The 26,456-nt window shown below is 47.3% G+C and overlaps 1 protein-coding gene across 1 annotated transcript in view; it reads left to right on the forward strand.

Annotated features, from left to right (window-relative positions):
• The first annotated feature begins 651 nt into the window (after nt 1–651).
• The window catches only part of jarid2b (jumonji and AT-rich interaction domain containing 2b), an 82,326-nt gene continuing 56,521 nt past the window's right edge, over nt 652–26,456 (forward strand). The window contains exon 1 of the mRNA XM_079175993.1: nt 652–981. Within this exon, the coding sequence (XP_079032119.1) occupies nt 937–981 (45 nt within the window). The 5' untranslated portion in view covers nt 652–936. The remainder of the gene's footprint in view (nt 982–26,456) is intronic.

A 26,456-nucleotide genomic window follows, 5' to 3' on the forward strand; every position in this document is an offset into this window, starting at 1 on the left:
TATTTCTTAATTTATCATTGAGCTTAGACACATCATCACCATAGGAATATTATGATACCATATGATTTAAAATACTACCGGCATAGGGGAAGCATAAACTCAGCCCACTTGTGACCACTCACGTCTCCTTGATACCCCATGGAAACACAAGGGGCCTCAAAACTAATATTAAAAACGCACCGTTTACTGTAAGACCACTGTAAACTGCCAGTTGCAATTACCCAACCAACACAACAGGAGTCCATAAAATAATGTCCATAAAATAATATGGCACTCTGCACACTATGTGGCAGTGCAAAGTGCTGAGGGCCGTCTCACTGGGAGGTTTGAAGTTGCCGCTGAATGGTGAAGGACGTGATAGGCTGAGAGGCTGAGGCTGGGGAAGAAAGGAGCTGATCTCAGTCAGTAGAGCAGTGCCGCTGGAGAGCTCTCTCTCGTCGACCGCAGGCTCCAGCTTTCCAAAAGAAAAAAACCCGACGTGACAACCTAAACGTTTCGTTTTTAATTTATATTTATTCATTTCTCGTCGTGTCGTCACCTCAAACAAGATGTAACTCGTGGGCATCACCCTCAAGTATATTCATGCATTTGAAAAGAGCCGGGAGTGAGTGCGCACAGACGAGAAGCCGAGCCGTTTTGGCGAATGGAACTTATTGTTGTGCGTTTGTTTTGACTATGTTATCCCCAAGCGAGTGTGGGTCCAGTCCGTCTCTGTCCGTCGTCGACCCTTGATTTTTTTTGTGGGATTTACATCCGAGTAGTCTGAAGGGGAAACGCCGAAGGAGGATTCTGCAAAGCCAGCGAGCTTTTTTCCGAACAAGAGCCGGGGATTTAAATCGTCATTTGGTGGTGCTCCGAGAGAGGCGAGAGTCAAAGAAAGAAATTCATGTGGCCATTCTCTCTATAGCCATAACATTTTTTTTTTGGGATTGCATAATGAGCAAGGAAAGACCTAAGAGGAATATCATTCAAAAGAAATACGTAAGTAACAAAAGAAACACACATCTGTGCCTACATTTGCTCACCGAAACGCAGTCGCTCTATTCAAGTTTGCCTCGCTCGCCTCGATGAAAATGCATAAACTTTCATCGCGGACTGTGAAGGTTACCATCAAGCAGCTCGTGTACTATTTGGGTCAGATATCATTTAAAGGCAACGACTGTAAGTCACATCAGCGTGCTAACAATTGCATGTTTTTTTTTTTTTTTAATTTAAAGAGACAGCTATGTTTATTCAAGGTCTGTGTTGCAGCGTTTCTTCGACATCAGACATGTTTAGGCTATTTGAACATCGGGTGCTTTTGAGGAGGGGGGGGGTTGCTTCGCTCATTTTGACTCGTTTTAACGTGTGCTTGTGGGGTGGGGGAGATGCACGGCGTGTCTCGGCTACATGATAAAGCCATTAATAAGGTTTGGGAATTAAAAGACTTGGGCGAACTGTTTTCAGAAAACCGCTTTTGTTCGCGCCCCATTTCTTCCTATTCAGAGCCGTGAAGACGAGCCTGTCGGCCATGGCTCAGCTATTTCGGCTTCCATTTCGTCCCATGCTGAGCGTTTCACCTCCGCTCCACCTACCTTGAGACAATATACACGTACAACACATTTCACGTTCAGAGTTTATGTTCACGGTGGCGTTGTGTGTCCCCCCCCGTGTGTGTGTGTGTGTGCTGCTGAAGGGCTGGCAAAGCGACATGTTTCGCGGACTGTTGTGGCTCTTTAATTTTCTCCATAAAGAGTGAGGGAGAGCAGGAGGAGAGGAAAGGAGGGAGGGGGGGTTCAGCATATTCGTTCAATTTCCAACACTTGAAACGGCACGAGGGCACTCTTGTGTTTGTTGTGATGCGGTTGCCTTTCGCCATTAGTCTTTACTACAAACGAGAAGTCCGCCAGGGTCTCCGTAGTCCTGCAGGTCTCCGTGTGACCTCTGTTCACGAACAGATATATTGCAGCAGCAGCCCAGTTGAGGAATAACTCCCATGTTTGCCATACTAAAAAAAAGGGGGGGGGGGGGGGGTAGCTTACAAGCGCGTGGGTCTCGTCCCCGGCTACCGAATTGAACATTAAACCCGCACATTACACGACGTGGCTGGGCACAGTGTTTCCGCATGATCCGCTTTTTTTTTTAAAGAGGCTGTGTTCAGTCGCATTGCAGGGGCTCATGTATGAAGCGATACCGAGAAGCAACCATTTTCTTTCTGCAAGTATAACACTGGTGAATTTCTGGGGAAGGGGCTGCGAAATAAATAAATAAAAAAACGGTCTAGGGTAGATGTGGTTGAATTAGTCTGGCGAACCACCCAGTTGTCCCACTTCCGTGAATGCAACACATACTTCTAATCTCGCCAAAGTGCGAATGGCTCAGCACATCACGCGACTGAAGTTACCGTGTATCGTTTTTCACGAGGACCACACGCTGGCCGGGCCTCTCTTTCTGGTCTTTTTAAAAAAAGTTTGTTGCACTTTTATGTATTTATATATTATTGCTGTGAATGAAGACCCTACTGGCACATTGTTGCGTTAAATAGCAAAATGCATATTATATTTGCTAATGCCCCGAAGCTGAAGTCCGCAGAGCTAACCACCCCCACCATCCAAACAACACGTGGAGTGTCTTTAAAAGTGTGTTTTCCCCCAGCAGACAGTTTGTGGCTGATTTAATTTTCAAACGGAACAATTTGTAGCATCTGTTTTGTGCTAATACAAAATATTGCAAAAGGCCAAGCTGAGCAACAGGTCTGTAGGAGCAAGGGGACAATGGGACCACATATAAAGAGGGTTGTTTCTGTGCATTCGTGCTTTGATCTTAAGCTAATTGTTTCTCTCAACAAGTATAGAAAATTAAGTACATTTGGTGTGTAATTGATTAAAGCTGAGTCGGAATATTCCCTGCTAATAATAAAAATAATCTGAATGGTATTTGTCTTAAGAACTTTTTGGGTTTCTGCCTCAAAAGAACAAAGTGTGAACTCCACTAAAATTAGTTCCAGAGGAGCATCTCATTGAGCTTTTGAATTGGTTTCTATGGTCCGGCCACTGTATACTGTTGTCTTATTGAAGAGAAGAAAAAACAAAACTCTTTACAAAATGATGTCATTCTCTCACGTCTCCTTATGAGCAACATACATTTTCTGTTACATCATCGCCAGTAACACAATGTGCTGAAATGTATGGGCATCTATCTTATTTGTAGGAAAAGCAACACAGATTGTTTTAAATGACTGAGAAGGTCAATCTAGCGCGGTACATTGCAGCTCTTGTGTGTGTAACATTTGTGCTCTGTGTATTCCGCAGTAGCAGTTCACATCCCATAGTGTCCTTTGTCTTCGTCAGAGTTGAATATCTGACTTTTCAACCATTACGAAAAAGGAGTGAGTTGAGTATTTAAGTGTTTGAATGTGTCTACTTGTCCGTAAGTCTCCCTCTGATATGAGGAAACGGGATGTGCACTAGAAAGGATGACCAACTGAAAGTCTGCACTTAGAATTGAGCCAGACTACGATGGCCAACAGTGTCTCACTCTCTAAAATTCAATTGGCTTTTTCTTTTTCATTTGATCTATTCATAAGAACATCGGGGTTGTGGAAAAGGTTTGTCCGCGTGCCCGACTGCAGGATACATGTCCTCTCTCTGTGTGTGTGTGTGTGTGTGTCTCACATCTGTCACATGTTTTCGGCAGCTGCAGTTGATGCATGCATGAAGTCTGGCCCGGCCCAAATAAGGTTCACATATGTGCATTTCCACAACAACCTGGAGGAGTCCAGATCCCCGAGCCTCCCTCCGGGCTTTGAGACAGGACTCCTGGCCACGACGGATCCCCCCTCCCCCTCTCACCCTCCCCTTCCCTTAATTAGCGTAAGACAATTATATATGCTTGGCTTAACCATTTCCCCTGAAACATGAGTGCGAGTTGTTACCCTACCACCCACCCCCACCCACACCCTCTGCACCCACAAACACCCACTATCTTCAAATGATATTAAAATTCATCATGAAATGACTGAAAGAATGAGTCCTTAATAAAAGCAAACAAGGCAATTAGCATCTCCACTAGAATTTGTAGTCGCCAATGTAAACGGAACTGAAAAGACAAACTGCCCTGTCAGGTTTTTCTTTCTTCCCAAAGATGCTTTGTCAGGCAGAGTGACACTGCAGGAGCAAGCGAGCCCTCTTTCTCCCTGTTCTCCAATTAAAAAGGCTTTTCTTTATGCGTTTTATTTTTGTAATTTTCTTGGTGCTTTTCAAGCCAGTGGTTGAGGGTAGCTGCTGTGTAATGACTGAGGTAGCAAGCGCTAATGTGCGACAGTGTTGTTCTGTCTAACGAAACATGACACACACTGTGTGTGTGTGTATGTGTGTGTGTGTCTGCCAATCCGTGTAAGCGAGAATAGCAAGAGAGCACGGCAGAGTGCAGCCTTGTGCAGCCAGGGCCATTTTGTGCAGAGTCGGCTCTTCCTGTAGGCCCCAGCTGGGGCTAGGCCTCTGATTCAAAGGTTGTCTGTGTGTGTGTGTGTGTGTGTGTGTGTGTGTGTGTGTGTGTGTGTGTGTGTGTGTGTGTGTGGGGGACAAGCACAGCTGCTGCAGGGGCCTTTACAAATGTAAAGAGGCTGTCAGTGTTTGTTTCATCAGGCGCACAACTGATGAGGGCCAAGTTGGAAATCCATTGCACTGTGAGTGTGTGCGTCGAGCGTGCACAAAAAGAGGAAACAAAAATAGAGAGCGGGGCACAGACTCTCCCCCCCCTCCTCTCCTCCTTTTCCTCTCTTTATCTCTCTCTCTCTCCCGTTCTTGGGCTGTCCAAATGAAATGTGGGCCTCATGATGTGGGCCTCATGTCGGACCATGAAGAGAGGGTCACAGGGTTGTTTTTTCACCGTGCCTGAGCCTCAATGCGCTTCATTTAACCTTATGTTTCAATGCAAATTCTTCTTTCATAAGCTCCCTTCTCCTCACGTGTGCAACATGGCAGGGTTCACTTTGCAACCTCCCCCCGTCACTATGGCTACCAGGGCTACAACCAAAGTGTACTGTGGCAAAAGCAACGGTTTACTGGCTGTTTATTTGACTACGGTCACTACGGCGACGTTCCACGTGGCACCTGTGAAACGCACCACGGTGGAAGATGAAAGTGCTTTCCATTTTTTTTTTTTTTTTTTTTTTTTTTTTTTAGCACTTTGACGAGACAGTTTAGCCGTGAGTGTGTACCCATGCACAGTGTAAAAGTGATGAGTGTGTCAAGTTTGAAACCAGCAGGATGTGTCGGGGATAGCCTTAAACAAAAGGCAGCAGAGGATAATACGTTTTAATTTGACAGTAACATCACCCTGCTTTTATTGTTCTTTATTCACCAATGGGGGGGGGTCGAAGCAGGGCTATTTTGATTATGTTGACAAACTGTATCAGCGTGGCATTAAAAGTAACTGCCAAGAATATTAAAAAAAGTCCTCTTGAAGATTGCCAGCAATTCACACTCGATGGAAAATAACTGAAACAAACCAGGAGTTTGTGTGTCACCCCGAGCAGACACAACACATTGCATACCACATACTTGACACAATAGAAAAAAAAAACAACAACACTTAATCGGATGTGTTTAGCAGCCTTATTCCTCTTTCTGTGTCACAGTGACAGACTAGTCATTTTCGCTGAAACCTGTCAAGCAATCAAACAGTTCACAGCCTCAGTTCACGTGCCCCCCCCCCCCCCCCCCCCTCCCCTCCCCTCAGCGGTTTAGTTTTAAAGCGGTCGGAGGAAAGCGGTCCTTCCCCGGCCTCGCATCCCTCCTCTCGCTGGGCCTGCCGACTCCACGAGCACTGCCAGAAAAATTCAGGGAGTGATATGTTGGCGAGCCGAGCCTAATTTAATTCCAGCCTTATTTACTTATTTATTAAGTTTGTGCTGAAATGAGGAAAAGAGAGCCGCCCCCCCCCCCCCCTTTTATTTATTATTTTCTTTTTAGATAAAGGTCTACTGCGTCATTACAGGCTCTCTTTGAGCTGCCGGCTTCGATTTGGGCCAGTCGATGGACGTTCGGTGGCCAATTGCGTCGCCGCTCGGCTCTTTTTCTCCCGACACAAATACAGACTCTCTCCTTGTTTACCCTTTTACTGCCTCTGTCTTTCTCTTCTTCTCCTCCTCCCTCTTCTTCTCTGCAGCATTATGTCACGGACGGCACACACTCCTGTTATGTAATATGACCTTTTCTCTTATCAGCTGTTGGCTTTGAGCACAATCTCCGTCTCTTTTCTGACACACACACACACACACACACACACACACACACACACACGCACTTGCAGTCAGTAGGTGAGATAAACCGGTTTGGGGGCCACCCTTAAAACCAATGTGTCTTGTGGATATCAGCAGCGTAGGCGGTGTTTATAGGAGTAATCACATAACGCTGGGCGTGACTCTTTGTTTCGGTCATGAGCAGTGTGCACGTAGGTCTGGGCAGGTGTGTTTTACAGCATGTGCGCCAATAGTTGGACGAGAGGCACGGCTGGACACGGTGCAGTTGTGGACAGCCAATGCAAGTAGGGGAGTGTGTGTGCGTTGCCTCCGTGCACGAGTGATTTATATCCTCCTGCTCCTGTGGGTTTGGACGGAGATGGGGGGGAGTGAGACAGCTGGTCAGGCCCGGAGAGGCTCGGTGTGTGTATGTGAACGCACACGCTCAGTCGTGTGCGCGTGTGTGTGTGTGTGTGTGTGTATGTGAGTGAGTGAGTGGTTGCCACCGCTTATCCGTCCAGGATCCCTACGAAGCTGAATCAACACTTTAGCTTTGTCTTTGCTTTGGCCTTGCAGGCTTTGTGGGGTCCATGAAGGACATTCGGCAACAGTAGACTGAAGAGAAGAAAATGGAGTTGTTTGATGCATATCTTTCTGCAAACATTGTCATATTTTGGTGTTTTTAAGAAAAGAAAAAAAAAACACACAAAATAATCATAGACATCTTCAGATCCCTGTGCTTCTAGTTCAAATGGCAGCTTAGCCCCGGGCTTCCCTTTTAAGCTCTGTAAGCTGAACTAGGAGGCATTAGGTTGTTTTTCATCTATCTTTTTTTTTAATCGCACAGCCATTGTAGTCGAGCCTGGCTTCAGCTTTTAATGACCATTATGTACATCTCTCGGGCGACCTTTCTGACCGATCTCTGCTCCCCACTCTTCATCTCGGCGACATCGGTTTAATAAACGCTCCTTACATTTTCATCCGGTGGTCAATCCCGTCTGATCCCCTATTGTGACAGCGTCGTCTTTACACACCCAGTGAATTGAGCCTCGAGGGATGAAGCAACAGAGCGGGGGGCTCAGTCATTATCGATCCTCCATTACTCCATCTCTTTCTGCCGGGAATACCAGTTTCACTGGCACTGATTGTGCCAGTAAGACTCTGTATCATAAAGTGTCTCGACTGTACTGAGAATAGTTCATCCTGAAGCGGCCTGTCCTCGGTCTTCTTAAGAAAAATGCTACACGTATCCTATTTTCTGTGAAGATGGCTGCTCGTACAGTCTCATCAGATTTCAGCCTGTTCCGTTTTACCGTTCAGTGTACATTCATAAATGTTCTTGTTATGCGTTACGGCCTCACGAGCCTCCTCGCGAGCGCAGTAATCTATGAATCACTCTTTTTTTTTTTTAAATTTTCTTTTTATTCGTTTCTTCCTGCCAACAAGCCACCGGCCACTCTATTCAGGTCCTCTCTGGCGCCGCGCTGCCTTGGCCGATAAATCGCTCCCTCGTTTAATCTCTCACGAGGGTATTTTCCTGTGATAACTTTTTACAAAATATTTGATGGTCATTATTCCTCTTTTTTTTTTTTGTCCACTTTGGTCATTTGTGGCTCTCCAGCATGCGTGGCTACAGTTGTGGAACGGTGACCTCTCTTCTGTGGAAGAGCTCTCGAATGCAACCCTTTTCACCGAGCATTTGGCCCCTTGCGAGCCCCCCCCCTCCCCTCCCCTCCCCCTCCCTCCATCCCTGAACCAGGGGAGTAATGAGCCAGTGGAGCAAAGTGGCTGGCTGACCACTGTTTCTGCCTAATCCCTTCATGTCAGCCCTCGCTGAAAGATAAAAACAGTAGATGTGGTGTAAAGAGGGTTTTTGTACAAAGTTTATTGATTCAAGAGCAGAAATTGAGTTGTGTATATGTTGTGGTTTTTGTGACTGATTTTGAGGAAAATGACTGGTTACAGAAAAAAGGTGTTGACTGCATCTGGCCCTCACTCATTCTGCCCGCCAAACTGTATTTGGAGGACGGACAAGATTGTGTCCCGATGCTGAGACGCGGCTGGCGGACGGTTGTACGCGTCGGCTGTCGGATGTGCCTGTTTACCGCGTTGGCTCGCGCGCGAGAAAACGGAAGGAGTGCGGTGGGGGGATGGGGGGGGAGGACGGGTGCTGTAAGAGGCAGAATAAACAGATTATTTGAGTCGCAGGTCAATATATACACATTCAGTTTGCGTCCATCCTACACCCTCACCCATCCACCAAGCGCCATGAGAAACGCATTACTTCCCCCCCCCCCTCCTCCTCCCCATCTTGTCTCTTGTAATAGAATACTGAGTGGATTTTTTTCCCCCCGCTGTTCCACTCCATCTCTCTCACCTCCTCCCTCTCGCTCAGCGCAGCTACAAAAGAGAGGAACGAGGCGTTGGGAGCTTTCTGTGGGACGGCGCTGGAGACGGGACGGAGGAAGCGGGGGGTGTGTCTTCTCCCTCGCCTCGCTGCGAAAGAAGTGCCTCGCGGTAGCAGAGGAGGAGCACGATCGGCAGGATCTGTGCCCTTGTCTTTGCACTCGCTTTTTTTAATTTGATAGTATATGCGTTCGCCGACCGCTTAGCTGCATGATTAGGCTGTTGGTGGTTTTGGAGCTCTTTTCCTCTCGGTCTCCCGCTCCGTCGGCATCTCGCAGTCTCCCAATCCGTTTTGTTTTGATTTTGTCTGCCAAAGGAAACTTTGGAAACCTCTCTCCAGTTTGATCTTACACAGCTGTGTGAATTAACCCCCTCGCAACACACCCTCCCTGCCAGACACACACACACACACACAACATACTAACATGCATATTGGCATAATCTGGCCCTCTGGGCTTGTCATTTTGCACTTGGTAAAATCTTGTTCTCGCTGTAAAGCCTTTGCTAAAATGTATTAAAAGAGCTGTCGGAGACATTTTCAATGTTTACTGTCCGTTTTCTGCTGTAACCAAACATTTCTACTGATGGTAAATTGGGGAGGGGGGGGGGGGGGGGGTTGTTCTCATTCTTATGTCTACAAGTGAAAAGCAGAGTATGAATTGACAAGAGTCAGAGCAGCAGTATTGATTTCTTTCTCTTTTTTGCCCATTGATTTTGCTCATGAGCAATAGGTGCTTTTTAAGTTTCCCCACGGAGAGAAGCAGAGTGTGAGTCAAAGGGTATTGTTCCCCCTGTTTTAACCTCTGCTCGATGGATGAGGGCTTTTATAATTCTCCTGGCTGCGTGATTTCCTCCAGGCCTCCCAGCAGGGAGCTGGAGTGCATGGTACACTGAGGGAAGGGCGCCAGATTCTGGGCTGAATGTCTGGCCAGCCTCCCCTGGCCCTGGATCAAACATCACAAGGCCTGAGGGGGGAGAGGGGGAGAGGGGGAGAGAGCAGCTCTGGAAATCACAACCTGTGATCGTCAAGGAGAAGGAATCCAGGAGGAGAGAAATAATCAAATTAGGCACCGTCTCAAGTGGAATATCCACGAGGCCCGTCTGCCGATCTCTGCCGAAATGACCCGCCGTACGAAATTGCAGCTCCTGGAAAAAGCGCATCTTAAAGGCTGCCGCCGTCTTTAGATGTCATTGTTTGAGAACGTGGATAGGAAATGAGGTAACCACTGGTTGACTCTAAGCCTGCGGGTGCACGCTCACTCTCACGCATTTGAAACGAACAGTGCGGGTTGTTGGTTAGCAGTTAAGAAAAAAATCGAAAAACAAACTTGACTTCGTAAGCCAACTAGCAGGAAGTTACCATGGTGACTAGAGAGTATACCCCCCCCCCCCCCCCCCCCCTATAGAAACAGACATTCTGACAAGATTTCTGAGCAGTCAAACTCTCTATTCTGGAGCTGGCTCATGAGGCTGTGGGACTAGATGAAGAGTAAAGTTTTTTGCAGCGTCTGGTTCCTGGCTGCATTCTGGGGGAAGTTAGCGAGATCTGTCTCGCGAGCGATGTGAGTCAGAGAAATAAAAGTGAGAAACAGTGAAACTGAGACGACGTATCTCTGAGAAAGGGGCATTTTATGTCCAACGATGTGGTATGAAAATAGAAAGTTTTAAAGATTTTTCCTTCCTTCCAAAGCGTTGGCTCTAAGCTCACGGTAAAGCTGATGAGAAAGAGAGAAATAAGATTGAACACCCTATTATATTGTTAACCGTTTGTAGGGCCCTTTCAGATGATAGAAAACGTGCATTTCTACCAATACTCTAACTTATTTTAGACTTATTTCATCTTGTATTACCCGGCTGCTGTTGCTGCTGTTGTGTTCAGTCTCATGATGTCGGCCCATTTCCTGACAGCAGATCAATTATTTTACCATTCTCGTCATTTTCATTCTGAACAAACGCCCCCGCCGTCCAGTCCCTGAAATAGAGAGTGGAATTTCATATTACTCAAACCATTCACTCGTATATGACGGGTGTTTTTTTTTTTAAATCTGGTTTTGGTTCCTGTTGTGTTCTTGAGTCGGAGAAGTTGTTCATTTATTCATTATTCGGGCTTATTTTTAAGTGATCAAACACGAAATAAAACATACTAATTGATATTATATTTCATTTCTGCCACAAGACCCCCCCCCCCCCCTAAATGCCACACACGCTGTTCCTTTTAAGCACAACCAGGGTGGGCGATGATGAACCAGAGCTACGACTCCGAGGTTTACATATCGATGAATCACTGACAACTAATTCAGATTAACTTTGACACCGTGTGTTGGTGTGAGACACTGGATATCAAACTCAATTTCCTTGGTTTCCTCCGCTGACAACGTAATGGATATGTTTATTTGAAAGACTTGAGTCAGACAGAATTCATTGAGTAATAAAACGATCTAATTGGTAGATGACTACCAGACGGCCCGAGTGACTCAAAACAAAAACCCACAACAGCTAAACAAAACATCTCTGACGTCACGCGACCACGCTCCGCCCATGCAGCACGAGCTGATGTGGCGTTGACATTTCTTTCTACTCTACTGTGCTTCGAACATAAATTCATTTATTTTGCTTCCTATCCAGGTTCCCTTTGAGGTCCATTACCAGTGATAGAGTCTGCAATACACGTGTGGGCGCCTCTCTCTCTCTCTCTCTCTCTCTCTCCTGCGTGTTGCTGGCTACACCGACGCCATCTAATCGCCCCTCATGCATCACCTTCATTCTTCATCCCCACTGTACCAACGCCATTATTCACCTCTTTCTCTCACCCGTTTGCTTTTCACTCCACCTCCATCTACACTGCGTGCGCCATCGCTTCTGCACACAAGTCTTTGCTGGCTGTACTTTGTCTCACCGTTCATATACTCCCTGTTTTCTCGCTGTCTCTCACCCCCCCCCCCCCCACACACACACACACACACACACTCCCTCTCCTCGGGGCCCCCTAGGCCTCGGAGACTTTGCCTTTGTGTGCGATAGTGGATCGAGTGGAGCAAGGGGTGGGGGGTGAGGTACGAGGGTTTTGTCCCAAGCTGTGAGGTGAAAATCATTTCTTAATTGCCTCTTGTCTTTTTTTTTTGTGCCAGCGGTTGTGCTGGGGAATGGACTCCTGGGCCTGCACTACAACTCCCCACGCAGAGGAACTCCCTTGCCTAAGCCCTGGCTTTGTTTCATAACGTTTTCTGGCTACACTGTAATCTGCAGCCATACAGCAACACACACACACACACACACACACACACAGGCTTTAAAAAGGCTTAAGATGTTGGACACAGCAGAATACAGAGAAAATAGGCTTTGGATATAGCACTATGAGGTCTAGGTGAATTGTAAATGAGCGGCTGTGCTGCATTGTAAATTGAGTGTACTTGATGTGAATCGTAGTTACGTGTTGGATGTTTGGTTTCCACATTGTCTGGGTTCCTGACGAACATTTCGAGCTGCTTTCGTCCTGTGCTTTCAATCTCGCAGATTTTGCATTGTTTTAATAAAAAGGGTCTGTGTGTGTATATATTGTACAACAGCAGCTTGGCTTTCGCCACGTCGTCTTGCAGCTGCAAGCTGCTCATCGTTTATGGCTCTCCTAAAGGGATTTGTTTTGTGCGAACAAGTGTAATCTGGTTTTAAATCTAGTTTTTGGTCTGTTTTAAACATGGCCGTGTAAAGCTAGATTCAAATGTCTCCGGCCAGGATCTTTTGGAAATTGAACCTGAAGAGACCCATTTTGTCTTGTCGTTTACCATTTCCCCACTGGAGATGAGAACTTGTAATGTTCTGGCTCTTCGGGTTCGGAGACTGATGTGCAGCACACTGCTCAAGTCAAGAATTGAACATTGAAGTGTCGTTCCTTATTATTAAAGGACGGTGTTGTTTTTTTTTAGCCAGGTCGGTTTGGATTATAGCTGTGAATCTTCAAAAACAGCTGCATCATTTCAATGCCAGTTTCTGTGTGAACCACCTCAGTACATAATCAAACTAAATGTAAATCCCTCTGCAGTGTACTACAAGTGAGCTATAATCTACAGAAACATGTTTTTCACATGGCAGCGCTACGATGGGGCGCTGAATGCCTTTAGCATTTTACACCGCATGAGTTAGCCTCGTGGCTAGCGGACTTTAGTTAGTGACTCACTTTTCTTTACTCGTGGCTCGTCTATTCCAACTTGGTTTTGGTCACATCTGCATCTCCCGACAGAACAATACCACCGTTGATTTTTGAGGTCTGCGTCGACAACAGAGCTGCTAATATCGGTGTAAGCTCCGCCCCCCCCCGGTGACACGGAGAGGTCAGAGTAGAGGAGCGAAGACAGCAAAACTAACCAAACTCCCGATCGTGTTCCGTCACTGCATCAATTTCAGAGTCGCGGAGGATCTGAGAATCGAAGAAATTGGGCGGTGTGCAATCGCCATGGAGACGGGTTGAACCTGCGTCACGGGCGCTCTGAAAGGGGGGTACCGGTGTGACCGAGGTCCCGTTCCTGCCTTTCCTGTCAACTGTCAGTGGAGGGCTGTGGTGGCTTCCATTAACCACCACACTAACTGGTAATCTTATCTCCCTGACAATCTGCATTAGGCTCAGCCTGCTGCCGGTTAACCCCCAACAGGCCACAGCACAGGCGTAGTTTTTTCTTTTGTCCCCCAGTGGTGCAGCGCTGCACGTTGAGAGGAAGTGCTGTCGTTTTTTTGTTTTTTTTTGAGGGTTTGAACTTTGGCTTGTTGGAAAGGCCCAAATAGAGTTTGAGTGACGGGGTCATATTCTGCACAGGATCAGCCTGTCATAGCTGCTTGGACGTGGAAGACGCTTCTCTCTCTCTCTCTCTCTCTCTCTCTCTCTCTCTCTCTCTCTCTCTCGCTCTCGCTCTCGCTCTCTCCGTCTGTCAACTCATAAAGAGGACGTATGAATTGTGGAGCAGGCTAGTTACATAGACACACAGCCCCCCTCCCTCCCCGATGATCTCCATGAAATCCGTCTCCCGCTCTCCCTCCCTCAGCCTGTCTCGCTCCCGCGCCCCTTTTTTAATTTGTACTCGGCCGCAATATCCTACCCAGACCCCTGATTGTTGCTTTTCTGAGAGCTGGGAGTGCATTTGTTGTAACGTAATCATCTAGTCTCCCTCCCTTGGATCTGGCAAGCTGCACGCTGAAAACGATCCACTGCTCGTTCTTATGGGGAAGCAAAATTCCTCGCAGCCAGCGCCGCTGCTGCTGCTGGCTCGCCTTTTTTCTTTTTAACGCTGTATTTACTAGTGCAGATGGATATCTCGGCCTGCAAAACATTTGAGGGATGACACATGTTATACACACGTTTAATACACCCCAGAGGTCACGCGTGTGAATTTGATTAGCCCGGCTGAAATATGACGGTCGTGATATTGAGCGACTTGGCCTATATTGAATTTTTTAATCTCGGTGTCGACTCCGGTTTACACGACATGCCGTTTCTCCTGATCAGTGTTGTTGGAACTGGAAGCGGGAGAATTGTTTGGTGCCTCATTACGTTGAATTAGTGTAGTTCAATGTGACAAGTCAAGGGCTTGTTTTTAAAGGGTGACACAGAACTCGTTGTGGAAAACACAAGAGGTTGTTGAGGTGATTTTTTTTGAAACTCCAGTCAAACTGGTTGACCCTAAATGAATGTCACTTTAGCCTCATGACATATCATCTCGAGTGGAGCTAGTGGCTAAGGTGGTATCATGGGAAATGAAGCCGCTTGTGTGCTCAGCAGGCCCACACAAAGCCCCTCGCCCTTCGCCATCAACTTCCTGTGAATTCACAACTGTGCATACTCGCCACACGTCATGAGAATTACAGCGCGACACCGAACCGGTCTGTCAATCATCCCTCCACACAAACCAAACGTACTATAGACACTCGCACACAGCTCTAAATCTTTCATTCACTCGTCTTGTTATAGCATCTGTAGCGCGCGCTAAATCCCATTGATTGCGCCTTCACTTGTGTCACAGGGGCACCGTGTGTGTGTGTGTGTGGGGGGGGGGGGGACCCGGATCGATTCAGGGGACCCGGAGCTGCACAGGGGCCCTGTAACATGACAGGGATTAGATATTTATTGTTTCAGCCTCGGAGTGAGCTGCTGCCATGAGGCCCAGAATTCCTAGTGTGCCCGTGGTTGCGAGATCATGAGGAGGTTTAAATCAGTCTTTCTCCAACCACTGCTGCGGTAAAAAAAAATTTTGAAGGTCGGCTATACTTTCAGTTTCTATTCCATCTTCGTAGTTCTCTACTCAGCAATGTCTGAATGTGTCTAAATTTCAGATCTCCAGGCTAGCACAGTTTATTGTTCGCTCCCATCGTTAGTGAAAAGCGTTCCATAAAGAAATCTTTTTTTTTAAGAGCACCAAATGATCTTGCGGGGGAACGGGACAAGTCCCTTGTAAATGTGTCTAGTGCTCGACAGCGAGTTTGCATCTGATTTCCATAAACGAGGGGGCTGATGTATGAATAAGTTGTCAAATGGATTGATTTATGGAGGCAGCTGTCACTCACTGGCGGAGTCTATTCCGAGCGTGCCCAACCTGACCCATCGGCGGCTGACTGAGTGGCTGATTGATAACCACTGAGAGGTTATCGAGTTCTAGCTTTTCCTCTTTCTCTTCACCTCACTGCTGCTTTTTTGGACTGTTTATTTTTATCGTCTCATTAAAGGAGAAAAATGTCACAAGACTCTCCTTATTGGGAAACATGTTCTGCATGGCAAGGGGCGTGAATGGATATCCATTGAAGGGCTGCAATGCCTCTTTCCTTCTATTTCTCTTTGTCCCTCTTTCCTTCTATCTCTCCTTTTCGTATCTCTCTTAGCTGGTAGGTATTATCAATGCAGCTATTGTCAGGGCTGAAAGAGCAGGGGGGCTCATGAGACCCTCTCACAATGGGCACATGCTTCCCCCTCTGTGGGCTTCCTGCGGTGTGTGTGTGTGTGTGTGTGTGTGTGAGTGCAATGGTTGCAGGTCTGTGATAAGGCCTTTTGTGTGTCTGGGAATCACCTCTCTTCCTTCTCTAATAGTCACCTGTTTAAGCTGCAGGTGTTACGGCACAAACTGCTACGATCAACCAGTTATGAATCCATGACCGTGGCAAACCGCAAAGTCATTAAAAAAAAAAAAAAAGAATACACCACAGCTGCGTGGTAATGTTATACTGCCTTGATTAAGCCAGAGACTTTATACGGTATATCACTGTCTCTCTGGAAACCACCTGAAACTCTGTATTTTACTAGCGTCTAATGCAGAAGCTCCGCCCCAAACATCTTCTAGTCGCAGAGCATGAAACTCTAGGCTGCGTTTCTAAAGTTGTAGTTTGAGGCAATTTTCAGTTCAATGGCAACCAAACGGAGGATCTGCACAACTGAACGCCGTAGTGTACCCAGTGTGTACGACGTACTGTAGAGTTTGCCATTTTTTTTCTCCGTTGCGTAAGTAAACAATTGCGGTTGCTACTGACGGTAGCTGGGCTATTTAAAAACGACGCCCAATCAGTGGTCTGCAGTGTTTTAACTCCGCCTTCTAGTATCGGCTCTGCTCGCTTGGAACCTTGATCAAGAGTGGTTCAAATGGTACCGTCAACAATCTTAGCTAATCGAAACGCACAAATAATCGTCCTAAAATGTAACAAACTAAGCTGGATTGTTGGTCAAAATGCGACATGCCAGTGTCTGTATTCATCGACTGTATTCCAGCTGTCCGGAGTCGCTCATCCTAACTGAATGGCAGGTGACTTAAGGCTGAGCTATGTGTTGAAAGACTGTTTACAACATGAGAATCAGAGTTCAGTGTTAAGGTGTTATAATAATAACAAGTGTCTCTGACCGAGGCCAAGACAAGGTTGTTAACACTTGAAGCGCATCCCAGAGATGGAGAACAGGCATTGGCAGAGCTGCGGCACTCTTATCAGTTTGGAACAAACATTTTCTATTTCTTAGAGGAATTGCTGTAACAAAGGCAGGAGAGAGAAAGTATGTCACGGAGATGTGGAGAGCTGTCCACAGCAGCTGCGATGAAAAAGGCTCGATCTCTTGTCACGAGAGGATCGTGGGACAGAATTAAAGGTGCGATCTTACAAAATGCCAACACTGATGTCATCCATACTAGCTACCTAAAGATTTAAAAAGGTGCATGTCTGATAACGATAATAACTCCTCTCAACTTTCATCATTTCTGCTGCTCATTTTTGCTCTCATGCTATTAATCTCACGCACACAAACAAGATGGCTGCTTGAGGATGTAGCTGGCTGATAACACCTCTAGTCTACAGAAGAGGGGCCTCTTTTTGTTGCCATCTCCTCACCACAGGAAAGATGGGGGGGGGGGGGGGGTCTCAATTCACATCGTGCGAACAGCAGTCTTTATTGCAGGCTTCATTGCGGAGTTTAGATCGAGTGCGAGTGTGCCCAGTGTTTGCCTCTGAATGACGGTAAAGAAGTAGGTCAGCGAAGAGACCCCGTTCAACCCGAGCTGAGCGGCTTGTGTGTGCGAGTGCACACACATGTGTGTGGGCATGTGTAGCACAGTGTGTAATTTGCTTCCTTCCGCCAGGAACCAGCCTGATCTCCCCCGGCCTCCACAGCATCAGGCAAGTGTGTGCGTGCGCGTGTGTGTGTGTGGTGACGGCCGAAGCCCCAGCAGAGCTCTGTTCAATGTCGCTGCGAGCAACCGAGTCAGCAGTCGTATGCAGACTGACAGCCAAGCGAGCGAGGAGGGAGAGAGAGAGAGAGTGTGTGTGTGTGTGTGCGGGGGAGCACTCTTTTTGAGACGGAACAAGTGTGCACGAAAGAGTCAGAGAAAGACAGAAGGGCACCGGCACGAGAGTCCAGTAAAGAAGGAGAGCGGAAGAACTAAATGTGAGACCGGGGGTGAAATTGGACGAGTGAATTCTCTCGGTCTCTCGTGCTCACTCATTTCACAGCACGCTGCTGTTGTTAGGGGATGGCTGAGCGGCTCCACCCTTTTCCCCCCGCACGAGCCAATCCACTATCATATTCCTCCCCGTCCTGCTGCCTGATTGGATGCTTGTCTTAGCCAGTGGAATGAAATGGGATTGATGGGTAATCTGGGACCGGAGGTGGGGGGGGGGGGGAGGGGCAGGGCAGTGGTAAGGTAAGACTAACTTAGCCCGTAGGCAAGGATAAGATCAATGTGGGGGCATTTACATTACAATACAATATTCCAAATGTGCAGGATTTAATTTCCATATTTCTTTTTATGATTTTTTTTCTTTTTTAAAGTATACACACTTGATGCAACGTGTATGTAACTTGATAGCTCACGCAGGACTGTATGCACATACAGGACCTTCCCCGGTTCACTTAGGGTGGAGGTTGACTGCCTCTCCTCACACACTCCTCCCTCTTATACAGGAAGAGAAATTCTGTTGGGAGATTCATTTTAATTGGACATTTAGTGAAAAATATCATCTTGCAAAACATGGGACTTCTGGGAGAGTTGGTGAGGTGTGTGTGTGTGTATATATAATATATATATATATATAGCGAGAGAAGTGACTAATGTGAGGGCCTTGGTAGAGGGGGGGGGGGAGCCAGGGCTGCACTGTCTCCCCCCCTGGGTATTGTCATGGCTCTGAGTGGCTAATGGGAAGTGAAACCAGAGCTGGAGATTGCTCCTTAATGGCTGCTGAGCTATGTCCTTGGGTATGTTGTACACCATGCAAGAGCTGCGTTTTGTTGAACTATGTTTGCATATTTGGCAGAGAACAAAATGTGAAACGTATAAGCAAGCAAACACGCACACACACACACACTCACACACACACACACACACACACACGTTGGAAATGTGCTAGCTTTATTTGGTGTATATAGATGTATAAAAGAAGCAGCCGTCTAAACCTGTAAAATGTTCTTTAGGCACTGACCGATGTTGTGATCTGTCTTTTGTAGCTGTGTTGGTTGACTGGACGCGCACTCGGTGAAGCGACATGTTAACAACATGCTGTTAAACGTTAAAACACCGACTGTGCATATGGAGCATTCCCTCGAGCGATTCTATACATATTAAGAATAGTCCTTTTTTTTTGTTTTTCCATAGCGCGCACCTCTGACCACGAGCACCCTTTCCTCCTTCGGTCTCTTTAAGAAGCCTTCAGCGTCCAAATGAATATAGATGAGCGGAGAGATCAGCACGTGTTCAAATCAATGGCCTGCCAAATACAATAAAAGCTGCTGCTCGCTACCAGTTGCGTCAATAAAACATTGATTCGGAAATGCGGGCGTTTTGCTGAGGCTCTTTGCTCCCACTTCCTGTGAGCGACTTCGGCTCGGGAAAACTTTGCTTTTTCCTAATTTGCATGGATTCAAGTTAGGTTGTATTGTTTGTATAAGGTTAGTAAAAAAATAACGAGACCGTGTCTATCACTTTAACCGGGACTGTCGGCTGTCTGTCAGAATATCTGGTAAGAAATAGTACGATTTAAAATGTAGAGAACATGATGAAAAACGCCGTGTTCCTGTTCGTCGTGACTCTTCTCACGATGAGGTTTCCCGTTACATAACTTCTGTTTATTTACATTTCTTATCTTATTCATATCTGTATTATACCTGCCTACACCCTTCACTCAGACTCAAAAACACGTACATAATTAGCAGAAATCCCCGTGTTTTTGCGTAACGGGGAACAGATCAGAGAAGCCGTGCATCATTTCGTCTCGCAAGACAGTCTTTTTGTCGTTTTTGTTTTCTTTCTGAAATGACTTGGTCGCCGCAAACCACAAACTTTCACACCCTGAAGAAGAGAAAGTGTGTGTGTGTGTGGTGTGTTTAAGCGCAGTCCCATAACAGCCAGCGCCGTCTGCCCGCTTTTTTTTTTTTAGCCAAAACCCGAAGGAATTAAAAAGGGCGAGTCAACGGTCCAGCAACTCTGAATAAGCCCGGAGGATAAAGAGGCCCCAAGTTAATTATTCAAACCAGCGGGATAGACGCCTGGCACGCAAACATGCACAGGGTTTCCCCAGGGATAGTGCACGGGCCTCCTGCTCGGCCGCGCAAAATACTTTCGAATGGTAGTGTTGGGAACTGTGGTCAAAAATAATTTCTTTACATGCTGTATGTTTCAACCTGGCTTTCTAAACGGGTGTTTTCCGAGATTAACGGTAAAGCTACTGTATCTTTAGCTTCAATTTAGCCTTTTGCATGACACATTATTTTCAGATGATGTGTTAATCTTAGTCATCATCTCTTACACTTTCCCCCTGCACCGCCACCTCCTCCTCCGCGGCACTGACAGGAAGACTACCTGATTTCACAGCAGTTTCATTATGACACAACTGGCAAGAAAAGCCTCCATCACCAATAAACATCAAGAGCTTAGAGAGAGGAAAATCTTTCTTACGTCACCGCTGGGTTTCCAAAAAGTAGTCACATCCACGGCCTCTTACATTCAGGTCTACTCAGCCCTCCGGCCTTTGTTTGCCATAAAATAGATCCCACGCAACTTTTTGATTGGAACCAAACCGGCACAGTTCTTAACCAGTAAATTAGCTTCACACGACGTGACTTTAACCGCGCAAGCGCTGTGCAGGGGTCACACTGTTTTATGGCAGCAGTTAGTAACACAACCTGACATTTGCCCCAGTATGCTGCCACCGGCTTTGATCCCACTTATCTGTGCATGACAATAGAGAAATGGCATCACGCTGTGTCTATACAGCAAGCCACATCATTACAGCGTGGAGATGGTAATTTCAGCGAACTCTTGTTTTGCGTATGGGGGGAGGAGGAGGAGGAGGAGGAGGAGGAGGAGGAGGAGGAGGAGGAGGAGGAGGAGGAGGAGGAGGAGGAGGAGGAGGAGGAGGAGGAGGAGGAGGAGGAGGAGGAGGAGGAGGAGGAGGAGGAGGAGGAGGAGGAGGAGGAGGAGGAGGAGGAGGAGGAGGAGGAGGAGGAAACAAGAGGGAGTACAGTTTAGTACACACACGTAAATGCACCGACACATACTCCTCCATTGTGATGAGCTGTGCTGATATATAACGCGCTCTCGCACCAGAGAAGCTGGCGTGTGTGTGTGTGTGTGTGTGCGCGCGTGATGAAATGCTTGTTTACACAGTCGAAACTCCATCACCCAGCTGCCACACTTAAGACTATGACATCTTTTTTTTTGTTAACGGTTCAACCTAAGGATATTGTTTTCTGTTGCATTCTGGTCCAAATGAGACTTTACCCATCTCAGTACCGGAGAACTTACTCTAAGCAGGTGTGGAGTGAGTAGTGCAGTCACAAGAAAAGTGACAACATTTAGTGTAGTCAAAGGCCATGCAGGCTAGATTTGGCCGATTTCTGAGTGTGTTGTTGGTGGACACTGTTTTTCCCCAGCGCAAAGGAAATGAAGAGAGACAGCTGGAGAAAATCAAATCTGATATTGGACATTGGAGAGACGGCTCCGGAAACAGCTCGACAAACGAATCCTAAAGAAATAAATCTTTTGGAAAAACATTTAGCTTTTTCTTTAAGTTTAACCGGAAGTCACAGTTTGACTGATATCCAATTAATACTAATTAATTCCTTTGGCTACTAATTGCCCAAAACAGCATGATGGTTTATAGTGTGGATTTGGGGAGACGGCTCTTGTCCCTCCGATCATGAGAGTGTATCTGTATATATGCTAGCCCAGCACCACGTGTGGGTGGCTGGCTGGCTCACAATGGCTTCAGTGTACCGGCCTCTCTCCCCACTGAGTCCTCACTGTACTCGGTGCTCACACAGAGAATTCCTGGATCTTTCTGACAGGATACCATCCTCCCCCTCTCTCCGAAGCTTTAGTGGGAAAGAGAAACCCAAATAGTGAGTGAGGGGGAAACCCTGACAATCGTTAAAATTCCAGAGTCTCCCACTTGGTGGTTGTACGTGCGGAAAAAACACACGGGTCTCCTGCGATTCACAGCATTCTGCAGAAACGCAGGGGGATTGATTGTGTGGGAAAACAATCTTGGGAAGTGGAAGAGATCCAGTGGAGCTTTTGCATGTCGTGCATTCAGTTTGCGTGGGCATCAGTAACCCACTGTACAGGCTAGCCCTGAGTCAAATCAGCTCCCTCGCAACACGGACCTGCCACTTACGGGAGGGCGGAGGGGGGAAAAAAAACCCAGGACTTTTAATTCTGTGTGGAGTGATTTTTGCCTGCTGACTGACGTAGCTTGGCAAGGAGCGACGGGAGAGACGGAATAAGCGGTGGGCAATGGGAGACGGAGGGGAGGAGGCGAGAGAGGGGGAGCAGGTGTGAGGAAAGGAGAGGGAGAGAGAGAGAGAGGGGGAACAGATGTAGAAAGAGAGAGAGAGAGAGAAAGAGATCAATGGCTGTTCCCTAAATAACGGATGTTTGGGGCGGCAGCTCTCTGCCCCGTCTTCCGCTGTGTGCAGACACTAGCAGTTAACCTGTCTCCAGTGCACAGGAACACTTGTGTGTTCACTGTGTGAGCGCACACACACACGCACACGCACACACACAGAGACAGACACTCCCCTATGGCCTCCCCTGTACTAATTCTGCTTCTTCTCCCTGTTGGTCTGGTTAGAGATCGTGTTAGCTCCAGACTCCCAGACTGCCCCTGTGGTCAATAAATCCTCAGAGCCTCCTGGGAGTTGTGGTTTTAGAGAGGCAGAGTCACAGTGCCCCCCCCCCTCCCCTCCCCTCCCCTCCCCCCGCAACTCTCCCCCTTACCTCCAACTCGGTGTGCGTGTAGAGTTCACACGCAGCCGTGCAACATAGCACAGAGCTCCGTGTTACAATACAGATGGCAGTGTGTGAGAAATAGTTCAATGTGTGAAAAGATTCCCTTTTTTTATTTTTTTTATTTCTCGCCATCTTGTGAATCCTCTCGTTTTCTTCTTCACCGTCAGGTTTCTCAGGTCAAACCAAATGCGTGGCCTCAGGAATCCCAGGAATGTCAGTTTAAACCTTGGCTTAAACACACACACACACACACACACACACACACACACACCTAATGCCACGTCATTGTCGCCACAACGCATTTCTCGCCTATTGATTTAGTTCTCCTCCCACTCCCTCTGTCAATGTGAAATGAAAGGGACACGATAGATTAAGATTGATTTATTTTTCCAGAGACAAATGGGAACATTTTTCTTCGGTGCCGCGCTATGATTGAATGCCTTCAGTGACCCTTTGTCTCGGGCAAAAAGAAAAAGGAGAAGCGAGCGTGTACACGCCGGGCTATATGGGTGTTGAGCTTTTAGGGCAGGATAAATGCGTCGCAAATCATTTTTTGAACTCCCGCCTCCTGCTCAGCCGAGATAAGGATACACATGCCGGAACACACACACGCGGGCGCACGTTTGATCGTCTTCGCGCGCTCCTTCTGCGGGTGAAATCTACGAACAACAATCTGAAGTCGAGGCCAACGCAGAGTGACGTTTGAGTGGAACATCCATTTAAGTCATCGTCTGCAGCCTCTAAATGTGCTCTATACCCTGCTGTAATGTGCTCCTTGGCTTTACTGGCACGAGTCCAACTTCTGCGTGTGTGTGTGTGTGTGTGTGTGTGTGTGTGTGTGTGTGTGTGTGTGTGTGTGTGTGTGTGTGTGTGTGTGTGTGTGTGTGTGTGTGTGTGTGTGTGTGTGTGTGTGTGTGTGTGTGTGTGTGTGTGTGTGTGTGTGTGTGTGTGTGAGAGAGAGAGAAAAAGAGTCATGATTATAAGAAGGAAGGACTGATGCAAGAGTTTCGTGCTCTGATAAGGAAGGCGACAGTCGTGAGAACGAGGGTGACAAGGATTTTCTTAACGTTGGGGGAGGGCGGGATGAATTTGGAATGAAAATACTCGATCGCATCCAAGACGTCCCGTACTAGAAGCTCCCCGTACAGCGCAGCAACAAATCCGAGCCAGAGTGTATTAGCGTATTGTGACTACTGTGGTTTTTGCCTCCTCGTCTTAATGCCGAAAGCAACGGGGGCAGCGTTGAAGAGCGTAACCAATGGAACATCTGTTTTCCTGCACCAAAACCTGTCAACTGTATGACAACAAGCCCACACAGCCACCATTATGAGCACAACTTCCCCCCACACCAGCACACTTAAAGCTGTCCTTTTCCACTGATTGCAGCATACCATGCCTTTTCCCGCTGCACACATGTTTCCTGTGGGTTTCATTAGATGGTGACGCTGACATGAGGGAGTGATTCAAACTCAAACCTGCTTCACTTTTAATATATATATATATATATATATATATATATATATATATATATATATATCTGGAGCGGGTCACTGCACCATGTCACTGACACACATTTGAGTCAGCTCAGTGATTTCCTGCATGTGAGCTGCGGCTCCTGTGCCGCCTATCCGTGATGGAGGCCTCGGGCTTTGTTGTGGTTGTGGCAGTGGCGTCATTTTCCTCAGACAAAACACGAGGAAACCCCTGGAGGTGTTTCCCGCCGGGCCACGGGGCCGATGACGTAACGGGAACTGATGTGACGTGGCCGGATGAAGAGAGTTCTTTGGAGATGAACACGAAACCTCTGGCTCTGGTTAAAATGTTTGTTGTTTTTCCCGTCTCGATTATTATTATTAGCTCTGTGGTTTGTCATCGCGGTTTGACCCGTCCTCCTCAGTGTACTGTTTCCCAGCGAAAGACGGACAGTAATTGTGGCCAGAAAAGGACTGTCGAAAACAAAACAGGACTTTTGGGGGATGTTAAACAGATTGTTATAGCTCGATCTGTGGTGAATATCAAAATCTCATTTGTGGTGCAGAGTGCTTCTGTCTCCTCCGGCTTGTCAGACAGAATCACTCCTGGAAACGTCTCCAGCGGGTCACTTGACGAAGCTTCCCCAGCTCCCCGGCTGGAGGTTCTCTCAGCCACGGCCTCGTCTTACTCACCAGTGACACTGCATACATTGCCTCCTCCGGGCCTCCACGATTCATTAAGAGCCCATTTGGCTGGAGACATTTTGGAGACCCAATAAAGTGTCCGGCCTATAAATTTGAGGGGGGGTTTAATGTGGTCGGGACGCCATATGAAGTGTTTTTATGACAATACGCAGACGGCCTTGAGTTAAACTAGTGAGCTGGCCTCTCTGTCGCTAGCTCGCTCTCCTTGTCTGCCTTTTTCACTCACCCCCTTGCCCTCCCCCCTCCCCCCCGCACTTGCACATCGCTCACCCGACCCTGCTCCTCCGGTTATTTAGGGCCGTCTTTGAGCTTGCTTTGATCCTGCCTAGTAAACCCTACCCCCAACCCCTGCTCATGGCCGATGATTAAACAAAGGGTCACAGGGTTTGGTCGAGGAAGTTGTCTCTCTGTGTGTGTGTGTGTGTCAGCATGCATTTGTGTCTACGGGGTTTGAAGGGAATGATGTTTTCTAATAATAGCCCGAAATCTGTTTCAGCAGGCCAGATGGGTAGCGAGGGGAGATTTGCAATGAATGCGTGCGCCCTTCCCCGATAGACCGCGGTGAGAAGAAAAGGAGAATGTAATATCTTGACGCTGATTTCATTCCTGGGAGTGAATTCAAACGGAGCCAGAGTGTCTTGTCCGTCTTTTTTAAAGTGGGGGGGGGGGGACACTCTGAGGGCAGCGCTGGAATGCAGTTTACACTTCGATGCGGAAACGCTGCCGGTCGTATAAGGATTTATAGCAGGCAGGGGAGCTTTTGAGTGCAGCGAGGATTATTTCAAAGCTTTTTGTTGGCTTTGGAATGCAACATTTTCAATCACCCTCGCATCGCGTCACGGGGCGGTTTCGGGGTGTCCTCCAAAAAAAAAAGAGGGCTGTTTCTCTTAAAAGATGGTAAAAAAAAAAAAAAGTGAGTTCATTTCAAGGAACGCTGACATGGGCTGTATAACGGAGACTGCAACAATGAAACAAAGATGTGTCAACGGAATGGCACATTTGTCATGCAGCTGCTTACCCAAATTTACAACTGTAACTGCAGTCTGTGCCACATGATATACGGCCGTTTACAGTGTTGCCAGAAGATCTCGTGAAATACGCCAGTAAAGTACAGTGTGCGCCGTGTTCCTGCCTCCATCAATGTGCACTTGTGCCCGGCTGTGTGGTGGGGAGAGTGCTGCACTGAGGTGCACGAGTGCAAAAAGTGGTACTTTTATCAGACAGAAAGATAAATCTGTTTCTCCTTGGGCTTTGACCCGCTGCTAGTCCATTCTGCTTAGTGTGTGTGTGTGTGTGTGTGTGTGTGTGTGTGTGTGTGTGTGTGTGTGTGTGTGTGTGTGTGTGTGTGTGTGTGTGTGTGTGTGTGTGTGTGTTTCGTGGCGTGTATCCGTCTGACAAGTTGTGTCCTTGCTCAGCGTTGTTGTGATGAAGCCACATTTACTGGCTGCACATCAAGATCACTTCTCTCTCTCTCTCACTTCATTCCTCTGTCTGTCTGCTCGTCATCTAGTCAGCCTGACTCACACGGGTCTCCAGCACAGATGCCTTGGCCCCCCTCTGCATGTGTGTGTGAGCGTGTTTGCGTGAATAAGTGTGTGTGTGTGTGCGTGTGTGTTTGTGCGCACCTCCTGCTAGCACTCAGCAGGACTGCCAGTCAGTTTGTGACTACACTCCCACACATCCCCGTCTCTTCTGCTTTCTCACCATTCCTCTCTTTCCCCTCGCTTCCTTTTTTTTTTTTTCCCCCGCCCCCCTTTTTTTTTTTTTTTTTTTTTGACGTCTTTTTAATATCCTATTCAAATCGATGAAGTACGAGTTCCACCCAGGCAAATGAGGGTTTAATTACAACGTTCTCCATCGCACCTTCATTAGCGCTGCTTCACGTCCCAGCTCATTCCATACGGGTCGTTGTTT

This window comes from Pholis gunnellus, assembly GCF_910591455.1.
Source record: "Pholis gunnellus genome assembly, chromosome: 16".
Classification (NCBI taxonomy): Eukaryota; Metazoa; Chordata; class Actinopteri; order Perciformes; family Pholidae; genus Pholis; species Pholis gunnellus.